The 13,364-nt window shown below is 41.7% G+C and overlaps 1 protein-coding gene across 1 annotated transcript in view; it reads left to right on the top strand.

Moving 5' to 3' along the window:
• Window positions 1-969: 969 nt before the first annotated feature.
• The window catches only part of SLC38A1 (solute carrier family 38, member 1), a 27,118-nt gene continuing 14,723 nt past the window's right edge, over window positions 970-13,364 (top strand). Inside the window, exons 1-3 of the mRNA XM_010006289.1 lie at window positions 970-1,088; window positions 8,435-8,510; window positions 9,066-9,181. Coding sequence (XP_010004591.1) covers window positions 970-1,088; window positions 8,435-8,510; window positions 9,066-9,181 — 311 coding nt within the window. The remainder of the gene's footprint in view (window positions 1,089-8,434; window positions 8,511-9,065; window positions 9,182-13,364) is intronic.

Here is a 13,364-nt window from a genome sequence, read left to right as displayed (position 1 = left end):
TGTGGTGCCTGAGCTTGTTTGTGAATAACATCCTGTTGCCTCAGCACCATGATGAAGTTGAAGCTCAGCCGAGAGTGGTCGGACTCCTGAAAATATTGGTCTTTCAGTTGATTTGCGTTGCTGATGAGGAAATATGTCACCATAGCAGACTTGTCTGGTCTGCTTTTGGTGTTATTCTTGGTGCTTTTATGCAACACATCTATCAGAGGAGACATCACCTGATCTCTAGATAATAACTGCTTTACACAAGATATACATTATTCCCTCATCCCATGATACATGAGCTTAGGGATTTGGTTTTGTCTGTTTCTGTCCTTGTTCAAAATAAGTTTAACCATACTCAAAGCATCCTCTGCACATCTTGTTTACCAAAAAACATCCATTATAGCTATTAGCAAAACAGTATACTGGGATAACTCTATCCCTCTGTTCCATCCACTTAGCAATAGCACGGACACAATATATTTTATATTTTTAAATAAGAATGGAGAACATACAGAAGACAAATACTGAATATCTAAGTGGGACTTGAACGAGCAAATAATTTTTATTCTGTAATTTGTAGGTGGGTAATCTCTTTTTGCTGGAACAAGTAGAATTAATTTGCTTACTAGTTTATAAATACAAGTGCTGTTCTTCAGCAGTTGGTTGTGGGACTGGGTAAATTTGTAAGGTTAGTGAAGTTGATTACATTAAAGCGTATAAGGTTACTACTGTTGTGCAATGCATTTAGGTTATAACCTGAAGTACTTCTAACAATACAAATTTGATTGGTAAGGACAGTCCCTCTTGTTCACGTTTCTCTGGTTTCTTTTAGTGATATTGCCTGCTGTTGGTGGCATACATCTTGGGTTTTTTTCTTGTGTTTTATTTAGGTTGCCAACACTGTGGCTGCATTTCACTCACAAGATACCAATCAAACACTAGTATTGGAGAAATACTTGGGATACATACAGTTCCTCACCCAGGATGCCTTTCAAAGCTGGATTAGAACTGACTGAATTGCAGAATATGACTGTCCCTGAAGATGATAACATCAGCAATGATTCAAATGACTTCACAGAGGTGGAAAATGGCCAGATAAATAGGTGAGTATTTTTCCACTGACACTGCCTGTGCTAAGATACACACTGTTTAAAAACAGCATTCTAATTTTCAGTATATATCTTGAATTATTCATTACCAAGTCATGCTCCATTTGAAGATGTAATTTGAATTTCATATGTGACATCTGTTGGGCATAGGCTGCAACAGCAGATAAAGCAAACAGTGGCAATTTATTCATCCCTTTGAATCTTTCAAATTAGTCTAATAAGATGCACAAGCACACAATATAGCAAAAACCCAATGTTCTGAAATTTCTTCTTGCACACAGGAAAGAAGTAATAATAATTAATACAGTTGGACCAATGGTGTAATTTACAGCAAATTGCTTTGTTGACCTTTGATCTCTGATATGACAGTTTTAACCTGCCTGGCCACCTTCATGCATCCAAGCTCCTGGGGATTTGCAGCTGGCATTGTTGGCAGCAAATGTAGTGCTGGTCCATGTTCACAGTCCGGCAAGGTAGACCAGGCAGTGGTTGAGGCAGAGGTGGGAAGAAGCCAGTGAAGCAGAGATGTGCACCTAACACATGACGAGTTTAAAAAGTCTATCCATTTATCAATATTGGTGATATCATCACATTTCTTTAAATTGAGCTGTAGGGTTTTCCTGTAAGCTGTACAGTCATTTCAGCCTGTTCCTCCTGAGAGCAGTTCTTTAGGCCTTCCTACCAGCCTCCAGCAGGTGCTGAACCGTCCTGTTTACAGCAAAGACCTGCTGACGGACTCTGTTTGGGTTTTGTGAGCTGTAAAACAAGAAGCTGTTTTTCGATCAAACTTCCTGTTCAAATATTGCAAATGGAGGTGGAGCACAGTGGCCAGTGGTGCCTGTGCAGGGATCCAGCCCTGCCCAGCACTGCTGCTGGGGGGGAGCCTCTGCATCATCCCGCTCCTTTACTCCTGCGCTGCCACTGCCTCTGTTTATGGTCTTTAAAAGCATCTTCTCTTGCCCTTTCTTCCTTTTGGCAGCAGCTTCTCTGGCTACCTAGAGAAACTCGCTTTCTAGTGTAAAAACAAAGCTAAGAGCTGCTTTTTTTTTCCCAACAAGGTAGACGTGTGGCTCTCACGGCCATCCAGGTGGGCAGGGAGCTTGGCTGTGGGTTTGGGAATAAATGTTGGCCACACCATGTGTGCAGCAGAACAAGCCAGCTGTACCCTGGGACCAAGCAGGGGGCCCTGGCTGGTGGGGTGGGCAAGTCCCTCCCAGCAGGAGGGTGTCAGCCTGGCCCTCCATCGCCCACCCAGGGGAAGTCCTGGGGCGGTCGCCAGCTGCACCGTGTAGTGGTGCGACCACAGTGCAGCTGCACTGATGAAGATTAGAGCTGGTCAGGAATTTTCTGATGCAACTGCTTTGATGGAAAGTGCCAAAACGAAACACAAACCACTTCTGTAAAAAAAAAAAAAAAAAAAAAAAAAAAAAAAAGAGCAAGAAAAAAAGCCCCTCCAACTTTGCCAAAACAGAGTAGTTCCAGTATAAACCTGCTTGCTTTCCTGCTGGCTCCCTTTGTAAGGCGAAGAGCTCAGGGCTGACACTGGTAAATTCACTCCCTGGAGCCAGACGAGGATTTATATCCTTAGGAGGAGAAGGAGTGGCTGTACTGGGCTGGCTGCGCCTCCCCAGTGCTTTGGCTGCTGCCACCAGTAACTGTTACAGGGAAAAACCCTGTGAGTGCTTCATCTTGCAGGGAATGTTTATGGAGGGTGGGGAAGGAGTGTGCTGTGTGTGCCTGATCTTCAGTGGTCACGTTGTGCTTGGTGGAGTTAAAAGCGTAGTGAGCGTGGCAAGGTCTGGGTTGGATCCAGACTGCCTGCAAAGGGAAGAAGAAACGTGGGGTGAAGAAAGAGCTTCAGAAACCCAGAGACAGAATTTCTGACCTGGCTTTTAGGGCAGATTAATATATTCCACAGTTTTCCATTCCGTCATGGATAACATCTTTCCTCTGCAGAGCGTCATTTGATTGTAGAATGCAGCCCATGACGGTTGTCTGTTATCTTTCTACTGGGTTGCTCAGGGGGCAACTGCTTGCTTGTGCATCCTGTACATGAGTATTTTTCCTTATATCCTGGTGTGTTGATGTTCCCTTCCATGTCTAAACCAAGAGTTTCAAGGCAGCTCACACTGACCACAGCTTCCAGCACAGCAGCACTTGGGACCAATGCAGCCCCACCTGTGTTCCTTGGGGCAGTGGCTGAGCCACCTGTGGCAAGCATCTCCCACGAGCTGGTGGAAAGACCCTACTTTGTACCCCGCACAAAATGCATCCTGAAAGGATGGTTATTCCCTTTCTATGGCTTCTGGCAAATGTCCTGTTTCTGTGGAATAAGAGGTTAATGGGCTTACGGAAGAGATAATTTTTTGCTGCCTGGCACATGGTGCAAGGCCTTGTGAAACTCCAAAGTCCATAAAAAACAGTGGGATTTTTTTCTGTTGATTTCACTTGTGCTTTAGATTAGATCTGTACTTTTCAACTAACTTTTTTTTTTAATCCAAACCTGTTTGATTTTGCAGTCTGTGTTTAATTTCAAATCTTTTTTTTCCTCCCAGGGCATGATTTTTGAAGCTCAATGTAGCATCAAGTTTTTAAGGGTCTTTTGGGGAAGGGAGACCAGTAAGAAGCTGATTCCAGGTCTGGTTTTAACCCCCAGATATTTCTTGATCTTGGAAAAGAGTTCTGTAGTTTGGTTTTCCAGCCTTTTCTGTGCTGAAGTATGCATTTTTATATGCAGTTGTACGTAGAAAGGGGATGTTGTTTGGGAGGGGTTTTTCTTTGTACACAGATGTTGAATTTCTTCTGGGAGTGTCAATAAAAAGACTTAGATCAAATCCCAGACATGGCTTTGTTTTCATTTAACTATATATCCTGGCTAGGAAACTTTGCCGTCTCTGCACATAACTGTAAACCCATATTTAGATGACCTACTCCATATCTGTAACTACAACAATGCTCTCAGGAAGCTGCTGGCTGAATGCCTGTCTTGGTTTACAGCTACTAGTAAGTTATCAGCACCCCTTGTTCAGTTAACAACATTGTTAGTAGTTAGACCCAGATCTGGTCCAAGTTTCATAGTAAAAGTCAGACCAAGGTTTCTTCTGCATTTCTTGTTCCTGCCTGCCCTGGAAAACTTCGCTATTGCTGAAGCTAGAGCTCAATATAAGAAGCTGCCTAAGGATAAAAGTTCTGTTGTCTCGGCAAAGCTGGCTTTCCCTAACAAGTGTTTAAGGCATTGTCAAGTATTACTTTAACTTCATTACATTTAAACATATATGTGATGGCTGAATGTTTTTTGGCTAAGTGCTTAGCCAAAATGGTTAGCTCAGGGTTATCACCTTAATCAAACATGTCTTGTTTAAGCCCTTTTGAAAATTAAATTTGGAAACCATAGTTAAACATGGTCTTTTTAAAAACACTTTATAAATAAGACTAAGTTTCTACTTTGCACTAAATCAAACCAGGAGAAGAACTGGATTAAGAAATTCTTTCCAAGACAACTGTGAGTCTTCATGCATCGCAAGGATCAACTCACGATTTTTTGGCCAGGGTATTTTATTAACCTATCTGAAAAGTTTTGTATAAGCTGCTCATACTCATCTGTGTTGTAAGAAGCACAAAAAGAAGGCAGAAACATAACAGGTTATGTCTTTTAATGATGAGTAAAATGTTTGAAATGAAAACTACAAACAGCTCAAATGCGTTTCATTGTCAGGGAGTCTCAAGACTGATGGCACGGATGGTCCTACTGCACGTGTCCACAGCACCTATCACAGTGGCCTCTAGTCCTTGGGAGGGCTGGGAGAGGCTGGAGTAAACAGCCGTTTCTCTTTATTTGTGTCATATTTATAAATGTCAAATATACAACATTCTGTGACATGAATTCGTTTTCTAAGCACATTCATTAAGCAGAGCAGATGCATGTCAGTTTGACTAGAAATTCCAGTATTCCAACATATGTTCCCATTCATATGCTGTAGGTGGAAATAAACACCCTGAAATAAAAAAATGTTTATAAAACACACAATCTTGGGATAACTTGTTTCTGTTTAAATCCATTGGGTTACCTTCCCCTGTGCTTTTTAAAATTTTTATTTAAGTTCAGTAGTACATTTAATATATGGAAAACTTGGGCTGTCATATGGTACATCTGTACCACCTACCAAGCATGGTCCCGAGGCAACCTTCTTGTCTGGACTTGCAGGTTAAGTTGCCTGCAATAGTAAATGCAGCACGGCCTCTGAATCAGGCGGGCCCCACATCCCCTACCTCTGCATTTCTGCTGAGCTTTCTGGGCAAGCTGTCCTGGGGCTCGGAGGCACATGCTGGGAAGCACACAGGAAAAAAGCTGTGTGTTCTGTGCCTCTTGTTTTGGAGCCCAGTAGTCACATTCCAATGTCTGACTTTTCCCTCCCATACACATCACATAGCCTAAATGGAGAAAAATGTACAGTGTGATGTGATAAATTTGGAGTGGATGAGGAGCACAGCTTATAACAGGAGATGAGAGGCTGGACAACAAGGCCAGTCCATTTTAATGTAGGACTAACTCAAGGTACTTTGGATAAATTTATCAAATCATTATTTGGTTCCTCAAGTCCTACCCAGAAAGAAAGAGTAAGTTTGTTGTCCACAGAAGATACAAGTTCTGCAGAAGCTGTTGGCTCTGTCAAAAATATTCTGATGGAAAGTCCAATGGTCACTTTGTATTCAAGCAATATTATTCAAGTGTTGTCTTTATATTGTGTTAGTTCTTTAACAATATTTTTTATTTAACTTTAATACCAGGTGGCAGTAATAATAGTATGTACTAATTTGTTATTGTGTAATTATAAAGTGGGGACTGCCTGCAGAGCAATGAGAAGTGGGGGGAGCAGACTAGTTACTTCTATCATAACTGACAAAATCTAAACTGACACATGATCCTCATAAATGACAGAAGAAAGTAAAGTCCACAGATGTTCCCAACAGTGCTTACAAATCCAAAAGAGACAAAACTCTTCTCTGTTCTCCTGCCTGTACAAATTGCCTGCAGGGTGTTTCGAGAGAGAGCTGGGATGTCTTTTTAAAACCATTCACACTCTGGTGCCTGTGCTCAAGAGATGAGCTTTAAAAAGACATGAACATAAAGAAGCACATGCTCTGAATCTGCACAAGACCAGGTTAAGATTTTATTTTGTGAAGATGAAATATCTACACGGGTGAGCTTCCGAAAGTTAATTTTGGATCAGTCTGTCTCGGAAGTGGTTGCTTTTCACTTTTTAAAACAGTGGGGGAAGTTCAGCCATCTATTCCAACTGTTTTAAGGCTGGTAAACCTGGCACGGTGTCTATATTTTGCAGCAAATCAGTTGCTGAAGTTGGTAGTTTAAAAAATTCAGGAGAAGCCTATAGCTGGTTTTTATTGATATAAAGGAAGTGAGATCAGACCAATGGGTAGGAGTCAAAGTTGCAATAAAACCAGCATCATGTGCATTTGCCAACTATGCCCAGATTTAAGGGATAAACTCAAAGTGTGTATGTATTGCACAGAATGTCAAAGGCATAGGGCCCATGGAGTCAGCTGTGGGAGCAGCATTACGACTACATGATTTTGGCATAAACTTAAAAGCTGTGCTAGCATATAGTGCTAGTAATTAAGCCATAGCCGGGGTAGTAGGGTAGTTTAATAGAGCTCTGTCTTAATTTACCTACCTCTGACGCTTGGTGACAGCTCCTGGTTAGGTCTGTAACGTGTATGATGGCTGATGCATTCGCCAGCACAGCCTAAGAACCATCTGTGGATTAGCAAAGATGCCAGGGACTTAATTGTGCATAAACCTTCAAAAGATGAAAAGCTGAAAGAATGCTTTATTCAAACTAAAATGCTTGCTGAAGAGAGGATCTGGGAGAACATAACAGCTCATCCAAATCAGATGTGTCATAAATCCCAAGGATACTGACACAGCCACAGGAGGCAAATCTTGTTGTGGTGACGGCAAGTTCCTAAATGTGGATCTATCAAGGACACGTAAGTAAAGTGTGCAGAGAAACTGCACTGTGTGTCCCTGCACTGAAGTTTTCAATTTTGCAGTATGGTGAATTCAGTATTGAGTTTTGAAAGACACTTACATGAAAATCCAGTGGCCCAGAACAGAACACATCGCCTGGTTCAGCATGGTCCAGGTGGTTTTGGCTACATGCAGCACCTCTTCCTCCTCTGAACTCCAGCCATAATAACCCCACAGTGGCAATTTAGGCATTCATAGGGTGCCATGCTGTCACCCAACACTGAGGGGACAGACAGGGTCTTTAAGGGATGCTTGCAGAATGATGACTGCATTAGACTACTTACAATTAAAGCTTTGTTTTCTTAACAGTGTATTATGCTTATTATAGCACTGAATTTATTATTAGAATGGCACAGGATTTCTACAAGCAGAATAAATGTAGTAGAATCTATAAGTAGCATAATACAGAATTTATGATAAAATAACTCACTTCTAATCACCTGGACCCTCTGCAGATAGGGTCAAATCTTAATACATGGTTTGCTCTAACAGTATAACAGTCGTAATCTAGACTCAATAACCATATAAAACAATATGATTCACCGTCTTTGTCCTCAGAAGAAGCAGAAGGATGATGGTGATGTCCCAGGTTTCACTGTCCAGCAGCAGCTTCAGTCGAAGTCCCTTAGGACTTGTAACTGCTTGATTTTATGGACAGTGTTCTGGCTGCTGTTAGGTTTCCCTCCTCTGTGATGGGGTCATCACCACCACCTGGTGGGACGGGTGCTTGGGACTTTCAAGGCTGGCAAGGAAGGGAGTAACTAGGCTGGTGCCTAGGAGTCTGGAGGCCGACAGGGAGGGGAAGAAAAATCTGTTTGGTTTGCCTCCTTGGTTCACAGGACCTTCAGGGCCTGATAATGAAGGAAAGGAAATGGATACATGACCAGCTCCGTCACAGAGAATGGTTGCTTGCCTTATAAAACGATGTTAATTATGCTAACCACATGAGCAGGGGGCACCAGTCACACGCACATCTACAGGACACCTGTAGAAGCATCTCCTCTTCATGTCTGTAGAAACAAGTTCCTTTCCCATCCACAAAACTGGTGCTGCTGCTTTACAAAATCTCCTAAAAGGCCATTCTGTATATATACATTTATTTTGATCTTCTGCTAGTGTTACCTTTATCAGTGCCCAAAGTACAGTGAAGTATATTCTAGCTCATTAAAGAGTTATGAGTTTGAATCTTTTCACACAGTTTTCATCCGTTGTGTATTTTGTAATTGCATGCTGCTCATGGAATTAATGTGTTCAGTTTTTCTAAACAAATAAATCCTCTTCCTTCTTTCAGCAAGTTTATTTCGGATCGAGAAAGCAGAAGAAGTCTCACAAATAGCCACCTGGAGAAGAAGAAATGTGATGAATATGTAAGTCTCTTGCTGTTCTTTTCCCTGTCAAAATGAACCTTATACTGTGCATATGAAGGGTCTTTAGACATGGTCTTCAAAAGTGCTGGTCACATGCAATTATAACTGAAATTCAGGTTCCAGAAAGAACTGCCTGTTTTCAGCACTTAAAATAAAACAAAACCCCCAGACTACCTTGTTGAGTCGAGGCAAGGGAAGCCCTCTGGCCTGTGTTAGGGCAGGAAGTTCTGGTGGTTTCCTATGGCCTTACAATATATAAATCATATACCTTAGCTTTTCACAGGCTTAGTGGAAGATGGGGTTTAAAATTGAAAGTGTACTGTATGAGTTTGTATTGCCTATACCACTTATTTCACTTTATACAATCTATAAGACAACGAGTGGAGTGTAGCTGTGACAGAGTTCAGCAGTGCTTTTTCTTCTTTCAAACCTATTGTTATTAAGTAATTTCCATGCTTATATCTGATGCATGGCAAAATGTGGAGTCTGAAGCATAGATGCATTTCCCTGTGCCCTTCCAAGCTGTTGCTGACACGTCTGTCTGCACTTCTCCAGATCCCAGGAACTACGTCACTGGGGATGTCTGTGTTCAACCTCAGCAATGCAATTATGGGCAGTGGAATTTTGGGTCTCGCTTTTGCCTTGGCCAACACAGGAATTCTCCTTTTTCTGTAAGTATTTGTGTGGTGAGTAGCTGGTCTCCCCGCAGTTTCACTGCATTTCAAGCACATGTGCACTGCCAGCAGGCAGAGGGGTTTATAGTCCATCTGTAATCAAGTACAGCATTCAAGCCTGAAAATGTTAACTTCGCATTTCAGACTTTTTTTTCAGTAATTTCTTTTTATTTTGGGGGGAAAGCCACTACTTGTGATGCTAGAGCAAAATTAAGTCCATATTGTTTACTACTGACTTGAGCCCAGACAGGGTTCTTTCCTTTGGTCCACAAGCTGCACATACATTGGAAATACTCAGTAGTAATAGTTGCAGTGGGATGGTACCTAATTCTTACTTGTGTCACAGGATCTCCAGAGCTTTCATCAGAACATGGTGCAATAATGACTTTATTTTTTTTAACCAAGAAAAAGAATATTTATATTCCTGTCTATATTACATATAGTATTTTCTTCTCACTCCCACAGTTTCTTCAGTTTCTTATGTGAGAGTGAGAGCCAACAAAAATATAGCCAAGATTTTAGTATTTAAAAAAAAAAAAAAAAAAAGAGTTGAGGTGGTTCACTTAACTCCAGAAAAAAAAGAGGCATTTTGTAAAGGAGAATTTTATAGTTTGAAAATGAATTTCAGTGCCAGTGAATGAGTAAGACATAATGTTATTCTGTGTTATTCTGAATTGAAGTATGAGGCATTTCATTGTGAAAAATGATTGTTAAAAAATCAGTTGGGAATTGTGTGCAGATTCTAGAGATAAACGTTCATTGAGGGAAGAAATACAATAATTTGCAATCTGAGAACTGATCAACACAGTTACTGAGCTTTGAAATTACTCCAAAGAGGTGTAATTTCTTAAATGTCAGATATAAAAATCTAGAACTTTTATTATTTCTTAGGTTTTTGGGAAATACATGAATCCTGCATACAGCAGAGGAGATGCCCGAAGCAGTACCTATAGCCATCTGCTCTGGGGTTTTGTGCCAGGATAGCTCCATCCATGCTGATAGCTTACAATTTGCTGTGGTTGAGTAAAATCTGGGAATAATCCAAGGAGTGAATCCATTTTACATTAGGAGTGTACAAAATCTCATAATTGTGTTGCCACTAAGCTAGGCTATAAAGTGGCCGGACTCAAATTTACATCTTTCTTATGCAGAGGAGCTGAGTTTATTTTATTTTTGCTGCTTATTTTACACAGTACTTTAACCTATATGTGATGTTCCACCCATGTTCTAACAAGCACACCTCTGAGGGCACAGACTGATGGTTGCAAAAATTTCTGTAACCAGAAAAAAAAAATAAAGCTACCTCTCTTTAGCCTTGTTGCCTCTTCTGTGACAACAGTGTCTCAGCCAAGGAGCAACCTCAATTTCTCCTTACTGAGTGAAGTGAAATGTGAAATGTGTTTGCTCTGAAAGATGTAAAAAGGCAGTTTCTTTTAAGTGATGTAGATCAGACCAGTGATGTGAACATCACAGAAACTTCTAATAACATGTGATAGACTGGCTCACCTTGGTCTGAGTTACGTGTGTATCTGCACCACCATATTGTATGAAAAACTGCCAAACCTTAATGCAGAGATTTTTTTTAGGTAAATAGCAACATTATTCTCTACAGAATTACTGGTGTGGATTTAAAAATTAATCACTGTTTTTGTTAGCTTTATAATGCCTTTAGATATGTTTGCTTGGAGACAGACCAACCCTCTGAGATCAAAGGTAAGGAAGCTAGTATGACCTAACTGACCAAGCGAGCAGGGCTTTTGAAGATTAGAGATACAGGATCTGTATGTCATGTCTGTAGTTATGTCTGAAAGTTGAACTGCTTTCAGTATTCTTTTATCGTGCAATAATCTTAGAGATAAACTTAGTCCATTAGTTCTACATTTTTTCTCTCACTCTCATTCAGTGCATTTTCCCCATAAGCATATAGTTCTGCTGTCACTATCATAGGTAGATCTTAGAACCATTTGCTTTACAAGTGATTAGAGTCCCAGAAATAGTTTCATGGCTTTTTTTCACATGGGGAAGCACTTACATTCATTGCTCTCGAGTAGCACAGTTCTGGAAATTTTCTAGTTTGCTTTAGCCAGTACTGACATGCACCATCTCTGAAAAGTAGAAAGCAGAGGCAAAAAAATTAAAGGAGCATTTTCAGTGCTAAAAAAGCAGACCCAGTCTGATTTCCAGTCTCACAACTCCTGCAGTGTGAAGTATGCAGTGCCTTTCACATCTGGATCAGTTTAGATCCTATGTTCTTGGCATAAGACATGCAAACCAGCAATGAGTATATACTCACATCCTATTCATGTAACTTAGTGCCATAGCAAAGTGTTGTGCTTTCTAGGAAAAACAACTGAGGTAGGAACTCAGAGGAACTTAATTCCAGTATTGTTGATAACTACAGCCTAGGCCAAAGGAGAACATCCTTTCCTGTATGCAAAAGGGGAAAAAACCTTGCTGAAGAAAGATGGCACAAAAGGCTTAAGTGGTCAGAGATTGGCCAGGACACCTAGGGATGGCAGAAGTACTTGTAGCTGCCTAAGGTTTCATCCTGAAGAACCAGGACCAGAGTGATGAATTGCATTGCAGAGACATACAGGCCAGCCAAGTGCAAGGTGGTCTGAAAAGCACTCCTGACACACAGGGGTTTGTAAGATGACGAGCAGTATGAGACTACAACTAAAGTTTAATGCTGCTTTCTGCAGCCACTTCTGCTAGGGCTGGCTGGAAGCAGTCACAAAGTTCCAGCCTAACTCCTCTAGAGGCTTAGGGCAGGCTGGCAGACTGTGCAGGTGGTAAACCCCAAGGTCTGCCAGGCTCTTCTGCACCCAGTACCCTATGAGGGTTCAAAGCTGTTCTGTGCAATAAGGAAGGTGACTGCTTGAGCCTCACAGGTCTTCTGGACCCAAAACCTGTGACTCCACAGAGGGCTGGAGACATGTTGCAGCTGACCTGGTAATGTGGCAGCTGGGAGCAAACAGTGGTGGCATCACAGGAACAGTTTGTTCTTCCCAGCACTGTATCAATCCCTTGCCCTAAACTGTTTATTCTGGATTTGTTCGAGGGAGGTGACTTTTGCATGTACCAGTTGCTTGCATAGCTGCCAGCACTTCTTTAAAAGCAGGCAAAATAAAAAGTAGGGGAGTGCTTTTGGGACTGCAGTGCAAGCTCCCTTGCTTCTGTTTTGAATTTGTGCAGAGCGAGTGGCATGGACATTTTAATTTGTTTCCAAGGGGTGGTTCTGGCACTAGTATCCCTGTCCATACCACAGTCCTAACACAAACAAGTTTTTCATACAGTGCTAATGAAAATGCCAAGTGTCTCTGTAAGAACCCCATGGGGAGCTAAGGACAACAGATCAGATAAATACCTGGCTGCTTGGGAATGTTATTTTTACCGCTGCAAAGGCTCCATGAGCTCAGTGCCTGAAAAACGGGAGCTTTTAATATTAAAATAGACTTGATGCTGGCATGTGGAGCTGGAGCCATTTGGGACTGGGAGGGATTCAGCCCTGCAGCTGAGCATGGGGGGCTGTGAGCACCCTGTCTCCAGGTAGACAGGGCTGTAGTGGCTCTGCAGGGAAGGCAGGCAGGAGCAGGGCTTGAGAAATCTGTGGAAAATGGAGCAGGGTGACCTCAGGCACGACCATCTCCCTTCCCTTCTCCACCTCCCTGGGGAGCAACACCCTTTGGGCTGTACCAGGAGTGTGTTGTTATTGTTAACCATCATTCTGTTGGCAAAAGAGCAGATCCTCCTATCACCTCTGTATGTTTCTCCCTGCTTTTCTGGCCTCAAGAAGCTTGTGGGTCATTATTTGGCACTAAAGTATATAGTCTGAAATAGCAAAAAAGGAGGTGGGGGTAGGCTTCTCATCCTGTTTCTTCTATGTATTCCTATGAAAAAGATGTGTTGCTGCCTATCTGTGGCAGCAGCTTGTTTTTTGTTAAATTTTAGGCTTGTTTTTCTCAGTATCCTGAGGGTAGTTGTCATAATAAAGAGAGGAATTGCCAACAGATTGTCTTAGTGCTCTTCACACACATCATGAAAACATCATCAGGTCTTTGTGTGTCAGTGTTGGAGGGGAAGGCACACATGGTGCTTGGCTTAAAGACATAGAGCAATGAGGAAATGTGTTTGTAGCCTCTGGCACTGACTAATTATAATTTGTGCCAGCAAGTTCCCT

The sequence above is a fragment of the Chaetura pelagica genome, unplaced genomic scaffold (genome assembly GCF_000747805.2).
Source record: "Chaetura pelagica isolate M959 unplaced genomic scaffold, ChaPel_1.0 scaffold108, whole genome shotgun sequence".
Classification (NCBI taxonomy): Eukaryota; Metazoa; Chordata; class Aves; order Apodiformes; family Apodidae; genus Chaetura; species Chaetura pelagica.
Note: the sequence above shows the minus strand (reverse complement) of the source record. Positions and strands in the feature narration are given on the sequence as shown.